This window comes from Pyrgilauda ruficollis, unplaced genomic scaffold (assembly GCF_017590135.1).
Source record: "Pyrgilauda ruficollis isolate IOZ18807 unplaced genomic scaffold, ASM1759013v1 scaffold34, whole genome shotgun sequence".
Classification (NCBI taxonomy): Eukaryota; Metazoa; Chordata; class Aves; order Passeriformes; family Passeridae; genus Pyrgilauda; species Pyrgilauda ruficollis.
This window is the reverse complement of record NW_024524822.1, coordinates 1,389,750-1,402,291: the sequence shown is the minus strand read 5'-3', so window position 1 is coordinate 1,402,291 and position 12,542 is coordinate 1,389,750. Positions and strand designations below refer to the sequence as shown.

At 49.0% G+C, this 12,542-nt stretch overlaps 2 protein-coding genes across 2 annotated transcripts in view; one reads left to right on the top strand and one right to left on the bottom strand.

Moving 5' to 3' along the window:
* The window catches only part of PNPLA7 (patatin like phospholipase domain containing 7), a 120,483-nt gene extending 109,569 nt beyond the window's left edge, over positions 1–10,914 (bottom strand). The window contains exons 1-6 of the mRNA XM_041475190.1: positions 10,778–10,914; positions 10,162–10,196; positions 7,736–7,801; positions 6,952–7,039; positions 6,270–6,397; positions 3,546–3,626 (exon numbers count right to left, since the gene is read on the bottom strand). Coding sequence (XP_041331124.1) covers positions 3,546–3,626; positions 6,270–6,397; positions 6,952–7,039; positions 7,736–7,801; positions 10,162–10,196; positions 10,778–10,805 — 426 coding nt within the window. The 5' untranslated portion in view covers positions 10,806–10,914. The remainder of the gene's footprint in view (positions 1–3,545; positions 3,627–6,269; positions 6,398–6,951; positions 7,040–7,735; positions 7,802–10,161; positions 10,197–10,777) is intronic.
* Positions 10,915–11,077: 163 nt separating this feature from the next.
* On the top strand, positions 11,078–11,992 carry MRPL41 (mitochondrial ribosomal protein L41). Its single transcript, XM_041475164.1, has one exon. The coding sequence runs from the start codon at positions 11,317–11,319 to the stop codon at positions 11,722–11,724; it is 408 nt and encodes a 135-aa protein (XP_041331098.1). The 5' UTR covers positions 11,078–11,316; the 3' UTR covers positions 11,725–11,992.
* The last annotated feature ends 550 nt before the right edge of the window (positions 11,993–12,542 follow it).

Below are 12,542 nucleotides of genomic sequence, written 5' to 3'. Positions count from 1 at the left end.
TCTCTTGTCTACCCAGTAAAGTGCTTGGGTTTTTTCTGGAAAGTGCTCAGTGCTGACAACCTTAGAAAAACAGCTTTAGGATAATAACAGATAACAATGCAGAAGCCTTTTCCTCTAAAGAACAGCCCATTCCTCTGAGTTTTCAGCATATAATTTTGCCTCTCTGAAGTCCCTGCATGAGAGCAGCTCTTCTGAAAGGGCCAACACCATGGCTAATGGGGCTGGGACGTGCAAGAGCTGTCAGAGGAGTGTGAGGAGGAAATCTTCCATAATTGTCACTTCTCTCAGCTCTAATGTTATCAGCAGCACAGGGAGAATACCACGTTCAAATTATACTATTTTGCAATCACACACTGAGATGACAAGAACAGTTAAATTATAATCAGTTATGAAACAGGTTTTTTTCAACAGAGAACTTTTTGTTCTCAGGGCAGGTAACTATTTACTTCTGTCTCATTCCAAGAGCTGAGGCATCACCTCCAAGCAGCAGCTGAACCCAGGTGACAGCTTATGGCCAAATCCAACCAAGCTTGGTCAGAAAATCAGCTGCAAGAGACATGGATGTTTCACATTCTCCCACCTGCAGTGGTAGCTCCTTTTTGGACCCAAGAATCTGGGATGTTCTCCCCATTTCCATGGCTAGATTTTGTCTTCCTTCACTCCTTCCTGACATCCTCTACATCAACACTGCTGCACCCAATGCTCTTGCAGCCATCAATCACTTCTTTATAACCTCATCCATCTTGTCAGCCCTGCAGGCTCACCTTTATCCAAGTGTTTTTCCAGCTTCTTTTAATCCTGACTTTCACCTTCCCCCCCCCCTCAATCACTGCCATTTGATCAATATATCCCTCACAGCCTGTTCTTTCTCCAACTTTCTTATTCCAACTATGCCACCAGGCCCCAGTTTTCCTAAAAGCATCTCCACATGCAGGACAAGAGAAGAGTGAACCCCAAATCTCCAGCAATCAGCATCACATCTCTGCTGGACCAGGTCACTCTGGATGAGCATTGACTGTTCTGGGAAAAGCTCTGGCTGCACACACAAGCTCTCACAAGAGTTGCTGAAAACAGAGACATCAACAAGGCTCAGCTCAGAGACTTCTTTGTATTTGAGGCAGTGTCAAGTCAAAGTCATTTACTGCACCTCAGAAATGTTCCAGAATACCAGGAAAGGGCCTGCAGCTACTTGGATTCAAAAGCTTCCAGTTTCTCATGAGAGTTTGGAGAAAGCAGCATCAATCTGTTCTTGGAATAAGGGGAGGCTCATGTCACAGCTGCTATCTTTGTATACATAGAACTGCAGAACTTCAGTAGAACTGAAGGGACTTTTCAGTTTAAAAGCTGAAAGATTCAATTAGAAAAGTACCTCTGGTGTGACCTTTCTTTTAGGTCCACCAACAAGATTTGCCACTTCTTGCAGCACCCTCAACCTTCTTGCACAACTCTCAACTAAGCGAGGGACCAGCCTGATATCAGGTGCTGCAAAATAAGTCAAAAGAATCACAAATCCAGCTGAGACAACTAAATCCTCTCTGAATGCACCCTTTCTTCACAGCACAGCCATGTGTTTGGTGGTGCAGTGAAATCTAATTCACTTTATGGTATCTGTAGGATGTTCTAAGACTCACTCACTGTTTTGGGATGACACTGAGGGGTCTCTATTTTGATCCAGGGCTACTTCCTCTCTCCTTGCCTATTTTCATGCTACTCCTCTACCTACAGTCTGCAAGGAACATAAGGAAGAGGAAAAACAGCAACGAAACAAGCAGCTCACGAAGCTGGGAAGTGAGGAACAAAAGAGTTGTAAAAATAAATGAGAACAAGTTTAGCAAGTTTATTTCAAGGTTTTCTCATCACAGATTCTTCTGCAGACTGCTAACTCTGTTCAGCACACTTTCAATCATTTCTATTTCTTTTACTTACCAATGGTATAACTAATGAGAAAGAGAAAAAAATTACAGAATGAGAATTAAAAATTTAAAAAAACCCAACAGGATAAAAAATGAATGGCAACCACTTTTTTAGAAAACAAAGCCATAAAGCACTGATACACAAGGATTTCTTTTCTTATATTCATTTTAAACAAGCAAGAACATGACTGGTATTCATGTTCCTTTATGATGGCCCTGCTCTTTAGAATATTGTCATGAAGAAAATTTCATGGTGGAAATAACTAATATGGATTTACAAAGATATTATGATTTTGACAGCAAGAACCAGACTTGCCATAGTCCAAATTATTCCCTTTCTATAGAGAAAACTGTGACCAAGCTTAAAAAACGTTATCACTGTTGATAGGTTTCACGGGAACTACAGACATACATAATATGTATGTACATAATACATCCACATACAGATAATGTGGATATAGAGGTGTGTGCCTGCTTTTTCTAAGTGACAAAGAGCACTTCAGAGAATCCTTTCCGTCCCCAGCCTCTGGCATTGCAGGGGGTTATTGTGGCCAAAATGCAGGACTGGGCACTTGGACTTACTAAACTTCATCCTATTGGACTCTTCCATCCCTCCAACCATTCCAGGTCTCCCTGCAGAGCTCTCCTACCCTCCAACAGATGGACACATGCTCCCAGCTCAGTGTCACCTGCACATTTACTAATGCAAGACTCAATCCCCTCATCCATGTCATCAACAGAAACACTGAACAGAGCCGGCCCCAGCTCTGAGGGACACCCCTGGTGACTGGCTGCCAGCTGGATGCAGCACTGTTCCCCACCACTCTCTGGGCTGCCCATCCAGCTCCTCACACACAGAGCCATGGCACCTTTTGATGAACAGCAACAGCCAAGCATGGCAGAAACATGGCACAAGGTAAACATGAACAACTTATTGACTAGATTTATCTTCATCCTCTCAAATCCCACCCTATCAAAATACTTCAGGAAAACACCTTCAGGGTTTGGGTATTATCAAATATGTTGAATTCAACACCTTCCATTTAGGCATTCCTAAAATGATTTCAGCAAAACCATCAGTCTAATTCCAACTGAAACAAAATCCACCAATTTTGCACTGAATAGGATCAGCATTCAGCTCATCCTGGCCCCTGCCAAAGAGCACAGCCCTCAACTGGCCACCAGCACCACTGATGTTACAAAACAAAATAAATCCATCAACTGGTTTCACAGTAAAATCACAGTACTAACAACTGTCAGATTTATTTTCATTAGACTAAATAAAAACAAATTCATTAAGCAACCCATCAAACATGTAAAAGCCTGGACTGCTGGGCCCCAGCCTGTCCTGTTCCTGCCTGAGCTGTGATTTGAACAAATCAAACTGTAATCTCAGTATTCCAGACACAAAGGGATCATTCAGATCCTCCTGCCAATCAGAAGCAGCCAGCCAAGCACACATTTCACGAGCACCCTCCACACCACCAAGCTCAGCTTACACCTGCAAAGGCCTGGGAGGAGTTATCAGAAAAGCCATTTTGCATTGTGATTCTTCCCTAGGAATGCCCAAGGCCTGCTTCCCCTGCCAGGCTCAGTGGGAGCCAGCAGGGATGAGCCCCTCCCAGAACTCACCGTGATGACATCCAGGATGCTCAGCAGGCTGTGCACGCTGTCTCCTGCCAGCACCTCCTTCACCACCACCTCTGTTCCATCCTGCAAGCACACACACAGCATTACTGCAGCCTCACAGCTGCATTTTGGCAAACTTGCAGCATTTCAGAAAGCTCAGGTGGTTCTTTTCTCTCTGCTCTGATGGAAATGCACTAATTCCAACCACAGGGTTTTAAACCAGCTTTCTAAAAGTGATAAATCAAAAGAAACTATGAGCCAGTTTTTTCCAGGGATGTTGTGATCTGCTTGTCTTTGCTATTTAACACCAACAAAACACAGCTTCCTTCATCCAGAGGCACAATGAGCTCCCTTTACTGAGGGGTTACCTGTCAAGAGGTTGTAAAAAACAGGAGCAGCAAAATTTAAAAATACACAGAAATCAGCAAATTTTATATAATTTCCAAACACAGGCCCACTAAACTTTCAGCCACTGGAAAACTGCTCACATCCAAAAGTTAAACTCAAAGTTCAATCAGGAAGAAAGTAAAAATTAAAAATTTAACTGGGCAGAAGGGATCACAAGGACTGGTGCTCAACATTTTGAGACTCATATGGAAAACAAACCAACATCTTTTTTCCCATCTACACAAAAGTGAATCTGACTCTTCCACCTCCAGACAAACCCAGTGACTCCTGCTGGCCTGTTCTGAGGTGAGCTTGGTCTCTCTCCTGCTCTCTGTGCCCTGATCCTCTATGTAATGACCTTTCCAAAGGTGATTGTTTCCAAGCCCACCTTGCTCCCTCAATAACTTCTGCATCTCCTGTGTGAGGATAATTTCAGCTGCCTCATCAGCTTTGTGTTCTGCTCTCTCATCTGAGACACAAGGGACTGCTACAAACCTTGATCTTTACAAATACCACAGCCCCAAAGAGCTGGGATTAATCCCTCCTAAACCACTGTGATTCACATGTCTAAGTTTAATCAATGCTTAATGATTCATGCCAGCCTATCTGCTGTGCCAACAGATTTCTCCCAGGAAGTGCAGAGCAGTGGATTCTTGTTGGAACCCTGGCTGCTGAGAATTTCAGACTTTCTGTGCTGCACAGCTCCAGGAACAGGGGCTTCTCAAAGTGCCCAAGGACCCTGCAGCAAAGAAAATGCAAAGGGAAAACCTGAAATTGTCACAGCCTTTGCAAAATCCTTCCTAAATTAGCAAAGCCCCAGCTGTGAGGAGCAGAGGAAGCCCAGCTGCAGGGAAGGAGCCTCAAAGAGCTCCCCAAAATAAGGTGCAAGACCAGCAGGAAACACAGAACTGTAAATGCTGGGGCTCCTTTGGAGGAGCCCTCCAAGGAACGCAGGCTCAGAAGGAATTACAGCCAAACCTCCTCCAGCAAACACCAACACGGCCTGTTTGGTGGGGGGTCTGGGCAGGGACAGGGGCTGGGCTGGGTGGTCCTGGTGGGTCTTCCCACTGAGGATATTCCAGGATTCTGTCTGGCTGTGATGGTGACAAACCAAGGCTTTTCCTTGCATTTCCTAGTTCCGAAGTGCCACCCTCTGGAGAAATGCCATAACTGCTACACCAAGCAAGCCCCTCATTAGGTACTTTCAGAACATTTCCAATTTTCCACTTGTTACCTTAAGAGTTGAGTCTCTATAAAAAGTTTCTCTCACAAAAGGAATCTTTAATTACTTTGGAGGGATTTTTTTTTTTAAGGTGAAATCCTGGTATGTTATAAAAAACCCAGGAAGTGCAACCCACAGCAGTTTGGGTGTAATGTTCTCTGCCTTACTCAGGAAGAAAAACAAAAAGTAAGGTCTAAAACTCAAACAAAAAACTACCTGAAATTATTTTACCATGTGGAATTCTAAGCGTTCTTTACTTATGTGAATTACATATAAACAACTTGGTTTAAAATTATTCAAATTATGAAGTTGCACATGAAAATCATCAAGAATATTAAAATTATGATGCTGCACACACAAAATTTCCTCTCATTGAAGGCTTTTTTGGCCAAGTTCTACTTAAGGGTTGACCTGCCATACAAGATTCAGAGAATAACCACCTCCTCCACAATGAAACAGCTCCAGAACTGAATATTAAACCCACCAGTGTCTAATTAAGTCAAAGTGTTTGAATTCACCTCAGTGAAGTGTGGGAGGCAGAGGTTGGGGCAGTTCACAGGAGGAAGTGTTCCTCCACACAGGGTGACTAAGGATGGTTACTTCCCTGTACCTTATTTTTCTACACATGTTGGTTTGCAGGGAGTGCACACCTGGACCTGGCAGCACAAGGAACAGCCAGGACCCTATGAAGGCAGGGAGGCCCTGGCACAGGGTGCCCAGAGCAGCTGTGGCTGCCCCTGCATCCCTGGCAGTGCCCAAGGCCAGGCTGGACATTGGGGCTTGGAGCAGCCTGGGACAGTGGAAGGTGTCCCTGCCCATGGCAGGGGGTGGAATGGAATAAGCTTCAAGGTCCTTTCCAACCCAAACTAGTCTGGGAGTCTGGGATATTTAAACAATCATTAACTCCCTACAGGAGTTAGATACTCATTTATTTATTGCTACCCTCAGTGACTGCAAATATTTTTCAAAGAGGAAAGGTCTGGCCAGAAAGAGAAGCTGCTGCTGCTCCATCAGCAATGCAGTCAGCACTGCAGGAGTTCTGACACATCCACAACATCCCAGTGACATTTATAGGTTGAAGGCCCTGGGCCAGGCTCAGCCTGTGAAGCGTTGCAAACTTTACACCTCTCCACTTTACACTGGATTTCACCAGGTGCCCTCACCTTCCTCATGATCTTCCTCCCGTAGAACATCACTTTGTCCCTCTTGCGAAACCTGTACTGAGGCACGTGTGGCTGAAGTTGTTCTGAAACAGAAGCATCACATCAGAAACCACCTTCAGCAGCTGGGAGAGCGCCTGAGCACAGCTTGGGGACTTTGCTGCCTCCAGAACAGCTCCTGTGGGCAGGGTTTGGAGTTTAAACCACCTGGGATCCCTCACTCCCCAGCTCTGGCCAAGCCAGACCCAGGCAGGGCTGCCTTGAGGCTCCACCTCAGCCCCAGAGGAGATAAAGGGCTCTCTGGGCAGACTGAAGGGTTGGGTGGTTTTAATCTCCTCAAGGAAACCTCTAATTCAACCATTTCTCCATCTGTGACAGTGAAATCACAGTAGCATTTAATTCATCTGCAGAATTCAGCTGGTCCTGAGGCTGACACTGAAATAAAACCTCCAGGTCCTGCATGTGACACTTCTGGGCTCACACCTGGGGAAGGGAACCAGCACAAGTTCTCCATCCTTTAAAGCTGCTGTCCTGCAAGAACCACAGCTCTGCAGCAAGCAACTGCCACAGAAAATTACAAAAAGACTCAAGATTGATGGAAAAACTGGTTTTAAAACTTACATGGCTATCAAGTACTTACTAGACTGTCTCACTCTTCTGTACACGACAAACACAACAACCGCTATAAGCAACAGTGCAACTGCAGCTCCAATTGCAATTCCAGTCAGCTGGGAGGGAAATTTAGGGAGAAAGAAGTTAATAATTTTCAACTTCAGAAGTTACATACTTTTTGAAGGGCTGAAGAACACTCAGCTCAGTGAGATGTCTAAAAGTCAACCACAATAATAAATACTTAATTTATAATTCAAATACCACATATGCAAGAAGTTTAAACTGCACCAGTGACCAGTCCTGAGATCACATGGAAAATATTCCATGTTTTTCTTCCCAAAGATCTGGGAGCTGATTAACTCAATGTACAGGGGGTGTATGAGGGCATGGAGGGACAGGACAAGGGGGAATGGCCTTAAGACGAAGGAGGGCAGAGTTAGATGGCATACTGGAAATCTTTCCCTGGGAGGGTGGGCAGGCCCTGGCACAGGGTGCCCAGAGCAGCTGTGGCTGCCCCTGGATCTGTGCAAGTGTCCAAGGCCAGGCTGGACAGAGCCTGGAGCCACCTGGAATAGTGAAAGGTGTTCCTGCCCACAGCAGAGGGTGGAACTGGGTGGGCTTTGGAGTCCCTTTCAGACCAAACCAGCCTGGGATTCTAAATAACAGAAATTAATTCCTGCCTCATGCACAGTGACAGCAAAGAAACAAACACTCAGAGTTTGGCAGTGGCTTAGCAGAGCTCGTGGAGCCCAGGAGAAGCTGCTCTGGATGCACCCCCAGCCCTCAGCCAGCTGACTGCAGCTCTACCTTACCATGGTGGTCTGGATCCTGTCCTCCACAAACTGCAGGATGGGGGTCCCACCTCTTGGGAACACAGCCTGGCACCAAAAGGAAGGTGAAATTAGTTTCCCACAGCTGGAAAAAAGTCCCCATAAAAAAAAACATCTCAATCAACTTGATTGTGTTTTTGTTTGACTTATAACCCACTTTGCAAACAGAAACATCCAGAGGAAAGGGATCAGTAGGGGAGTTTTGTGTTGCTGTCAGTTCAGTGCATTCCTAAACAGGCTAAACCAGGGTCATACAGATGAACACTTTTTAAAATCACCCTATGTTATTCAGAGCAACAAGGATGAGAATGGAATGCAAAGGACTTTATGAGACTGAGAAAACAAGTCACAAACCAGCATATTAAAATCATATAAAAAGCAGATGTACATGGGCAGAAGCCCTGAGCTCAGGTGTGCTGTCCTGGGACCTGTGTCCATCAGTGTCACTCAGGAATAAAACCTGGCACCTAAAACAGTCTTACAAATGCCAACCCAAAACTTAAGAGAAAGGGGGAAAAAGGAAAAACAATTCTTAGGAACAAGTGAAAACAATGTGAGTACAAGGACAAATACATCCCCCTCTAAGTCTTGAACCTTAAAAGCACTTAAATTAAGCACAACACACAGCTCAGGTCCCATTCCTGCCCCTGGCTCCAGATCTGGATGACAGCTGAACTCAGCTTTGCCACCAAGAGAAAAATGAAAGGCACACCAAGTCACCAAACTGGTCTCTCTAATGGAATTAATTCCAGTTTTACAGCACAAAGGAAACTCCTGCCAGACCAGTCACCTCACACAAATCCCTGTGCTCACTTTGCCTTCTCAGGTCACTTTAGCACTTTAATGTTTATCTTCCCAATATGAGTCAAAGTAACTCTGTCACTATTGCTATCAGACCATTACTCACGAGACTGCAGTAAAAAGTCACAAGATTTTGAAAAAAATAAAAAGCTGAAGATGTGTCAGCAACAGGTAGAACACCTGGCGACACAAAGTTCCTGGTGGAAGTCTGTTCTGGTCACTTAATGCATTTATTTCCCCTTGACACTGTCAGAGACACTGGGACATGGACAGTTCTGCTGCTCTCCAGGCCTGCATGATCTCAAATAACACCAAAAATAGTAATTGCCAACTGACACTCACATTGCTGCTGCAAGGGGAGAAACAAATCCATGGGGAAAAGAATAAAACACAAACATGCCCAGGCTGGGGCCTCAGTGCAGAAAAGCAACAAGAGAAAGATGAAACTCAGAGCTCCAAGAACCCCTGAGAGGTTCTTGCAAAGTTCTCACAAGTGACAGCGTGATGCTGCCCTGCTCAGACTCGGGGGGGATCTTTCCCAGCCTGGACAATCCTTGTGGACAAGCAGAGAAAGCAAAGCAGCCTGGCTGATCTGTGCAGACACCTGAGACTGACACTGACTGCTGTGACAGCTCCTGGGGCAGGAATGAGGGCACAGCCAAGTCACCAGGGCAGCTCCTCCCTGAGGAGGGCTGTGCTCAGCACCCCAAGGAGCTCAGCTCAGCCAGCCCCAAGGAACCCTCGGACCCACAGCACCTGTGGGACCACCCTGCAGGGCCCTCCCTGCCTCTGAACACGGAGCAGTCACCTGCCCAGGGCATGGACTGGCACAAAGAGCATTGCTCTGCTTCCTGATGTCCGAGCTTCCTTCAGAACTCGAGGCTGAGCAGCAACCAGCACAAACATGCAGCCTCACAAGTGAGCTCACACCCATCCAGGGTCCAGGCACCCAGCACTGCCGAGCCCAACCACTCCTCACTGCAGTCCAAGGCAAACACTGACACATTCTCCAGCCAGGCAGGGGTGGGAAAGGCTTATCAGCCCTGAAAACAAGGACTTAAAATTGGGATTAGCCCAAACACAAGGCTTCCTCATAGCTCAGAGGCACCCGTGCCTTGTTTTGACTACAGAACCTGGATTTTCACAAAACACTGTTGACTGTGTACAAGTACATTGTGTGTGTTTTTTAGTTTGAGAACTATTTCCTCTCATGGGGTTTGTTTTTCACGACTAGGGAAAGCATCATGTGCCTTTTTGGTCTGCGAGTTTCACATTTGTGATTAAAAACAAATGCAAGAAGTGCAGTCTGCCAGAATTCTGCAGCTCCTCCTTCTTCAGGATAAAAATGAAAATACTTAAATCATGGCATTATTAAAACAGTTTAGAATATGAAACAGGTTTGCAAGAAATAAAATACACACACAACAAAATGGGAGCAATGCTCAAAAGTTTGAAAGGATAAAACTCCCAGAAGGAAAGGCTCTTTCAAAGTAAAAGCATCTAAAGGTATTGTCCCAACGCTATCAAATTAGGTACAGCTGCTTTCAGCTTCTGGAAACTCACAAGGAAATAAATAAGTGCAAAAATAAGAGCAAAACATATTGTACCTCAAGGCTGGTGCTGTTGTCCCCTTCATCCATGTCTAGAGGAGCGGCAGGAGCAAAGACAAAAGCAAAGAGAAGTCTGAGTTAAGAGATGACCGCAGCTTCTGATGCAAACTCTTGAACAACACGAGGGGAACAATAATTTTTTAACTTTATCATCAACAAAACCCAGCAGTGAAGTGCTGCGGGACGGGACTTCTCCCGAAGAACCTTCTGCACGGCCACGGGAATTCAGACAGCAGCTCCCCGGGAGCCTCTCCACACGGAGAGAGGCTGTGGGCGAGCTGCGAGCCCGGCGGCACAGCCGGACCCATCCGTGCTCCCGACGGAAAGCCAAGAGCGGGACGGCCCCGCGGGACGGGCACTGCCCGGGGACAGCCCCGACCCTGCCCGGGCACGGAGGGCGCCGACCGCGGCTCACCCTCACGGTCACCCCGGCCGGAGCCGGGTGCTCTCCCGGCCCCGTTTCGCCAGGCTAGAGCTCGGGACACGGGCTCCGAACAAGACAACAACACCTCCTCCCGCGGGGCCTGGGGCACCGGCACCGGCCGGGGGCTGCACCAGCCCGCCAGGCCCGCGTCCCGCCGCCGCGCTCCAGCGATCCCCGGCGCCCTCTCACCTGCTCCTTCCCCCGCCATAGTCCCCATGCCGGTCGCGGTGCCGGTCGCGGTGCCGGTGCCAGCCCCGCTCCCGGTCCCGGTCTCTGTCCCGGCGCTCGCGGTCCCCGGGCCGGGGCGAAGGGCGCTGAGCGCAGACCCCGCCCGCCGCCGCCAGGGGGCGCGGCCGCGCCAGGCCCCGCCCACGCCGCGGGCCGCTCGCTGCTGATTGGCGGGGAAAGCCCCCCGGGAGCCGTTCGGCGCGCGTGCCGCGCGGGAGCAGCATCGGCGCTGCGGATTGGCCGGCGCGGCCCGGCCAATGGGAGCGGGCGCTGTTGGGGTGTGCCGAGGCGGGAGCGCCGCGGGGCCGCTCCGGGTCGTGAGGGGAACCCGGTCCCGGTGCTCGCGGGGACCGGCTCCGCCTCCGCTGGGCCCCCCCGGGTGCTCTTCGGACTCTCTCCGGCTTCGCTAATTCCGCGGGGACCAGTCCGGTCTCTCTGAGCTCCCGGCTGCCCTCGGGGACCGGCCCGGCTCCGGCCCCGCTGAGCCCTCGGTGCCCGGCATGGGGCTGCTGACCCAGCTAGTCCGCGGGCTGGTGCGCGGCGCCGACCGCGTGTCGCCGTTCACCAGCAAGCGCGGCCCGCGGAGCCACAACAAGGGCCGCGGTGCCAAGAAGCTGGGCGTGCTCACCCGCAACAAGAAGTTCCTTCTCGTCAGGGAGATGGTGCCCGAGTTCGTCGTGCCCGACCTGACGGGCTTCAAGCTGCGGCCCTACGTGTCGTACCGCGCCCCCGAGGGCTCCGAGCCGCCCTTGACGGCCAAGCAGCTCTTCGACCAGGTGGTGGCTCCGCGCATCGAGAAGGACGTGAAGGACGGCACATTCGACCCCAACAACCTGCAGAAGTACGGCTTCGAGCCCACGCAGGAGGGCAAGCTCTTCCAGCTCTTCCCCAAGAACTACGTGCGGTAGGGAGTGGCAGTGATACCGCCGGCCAGCACGGGACAGGCTCCCTCACTGAACATTAAAGCAAATCTTTCTGCTTTGTTCTTCTGTAATATCTGATTTAAATCCTGGTGAAATCTGCGGTTTGATTTCCCGTCCTTCACTGGTGATTCCTCTGGGAGACAGCTGTGCCTGGTGAGCAGAGCCCTCTCTGGGGTTCCGAGGATGAGGGGGTCCATGGCGTTTCTAAATAAAAAGTACTGCAAAGTTTAAGAATTAAACTTTAAAAATTAAATTAAGACTGAAAGCGTTCACTTTGGGAGAAAGGAAGCAAGATCAGTGGATGGTCTGTGAGCCCTTAGTCTGTAATAAGGGCTGCCAGATGAGTCCTTACGGTGGTGTGGGGGGGTTCAAACCCCCACATTTTCGGGGCTGGGCAGGGCTGCAACCCCAATCTCAGAAGGATGAGCTGTGCTCAGCGATCAGCCACAGTGGGGATGGGGAAGACACAGCTTTTCTAACTGAACTCTGCATTTTTCACCTCCTGGGAAGCTGATCAGAACAAGTCACACACAGGTGGCTGTTTCCTGCCTTGCTCTGCTGCTGTTGGCAGAGGTGCCCCTTCAGCCCTCCCCTTGTGAGCCTTGCTGCCCACCAGGGCAGGTGGCAGGAGGGGGATGCAGGGCTGGAGAGCAGGAGATCCTGTGCCCTTTGATGCCCATTCCAGCTTGCTCTTGACCACATCATTTGCCTCACGCCCCACGTGAAGGCAGATACTGACTGGCTCACCTCATTTCTCTGAGCAAGGCAAGGCCTGGCCTAAAGCAGGCTGGTCCCAGGCGGTG

Excerpts from the sequence above, each read along its gene's own strand:
- MRPL41 (XM_041475164.1), top strand. The coding sequence starts at position 11,317 with ATGGGGCTGCTGACCCAGCTAGTCCGCGGGCTGGTGCGCGGCGCCGAC.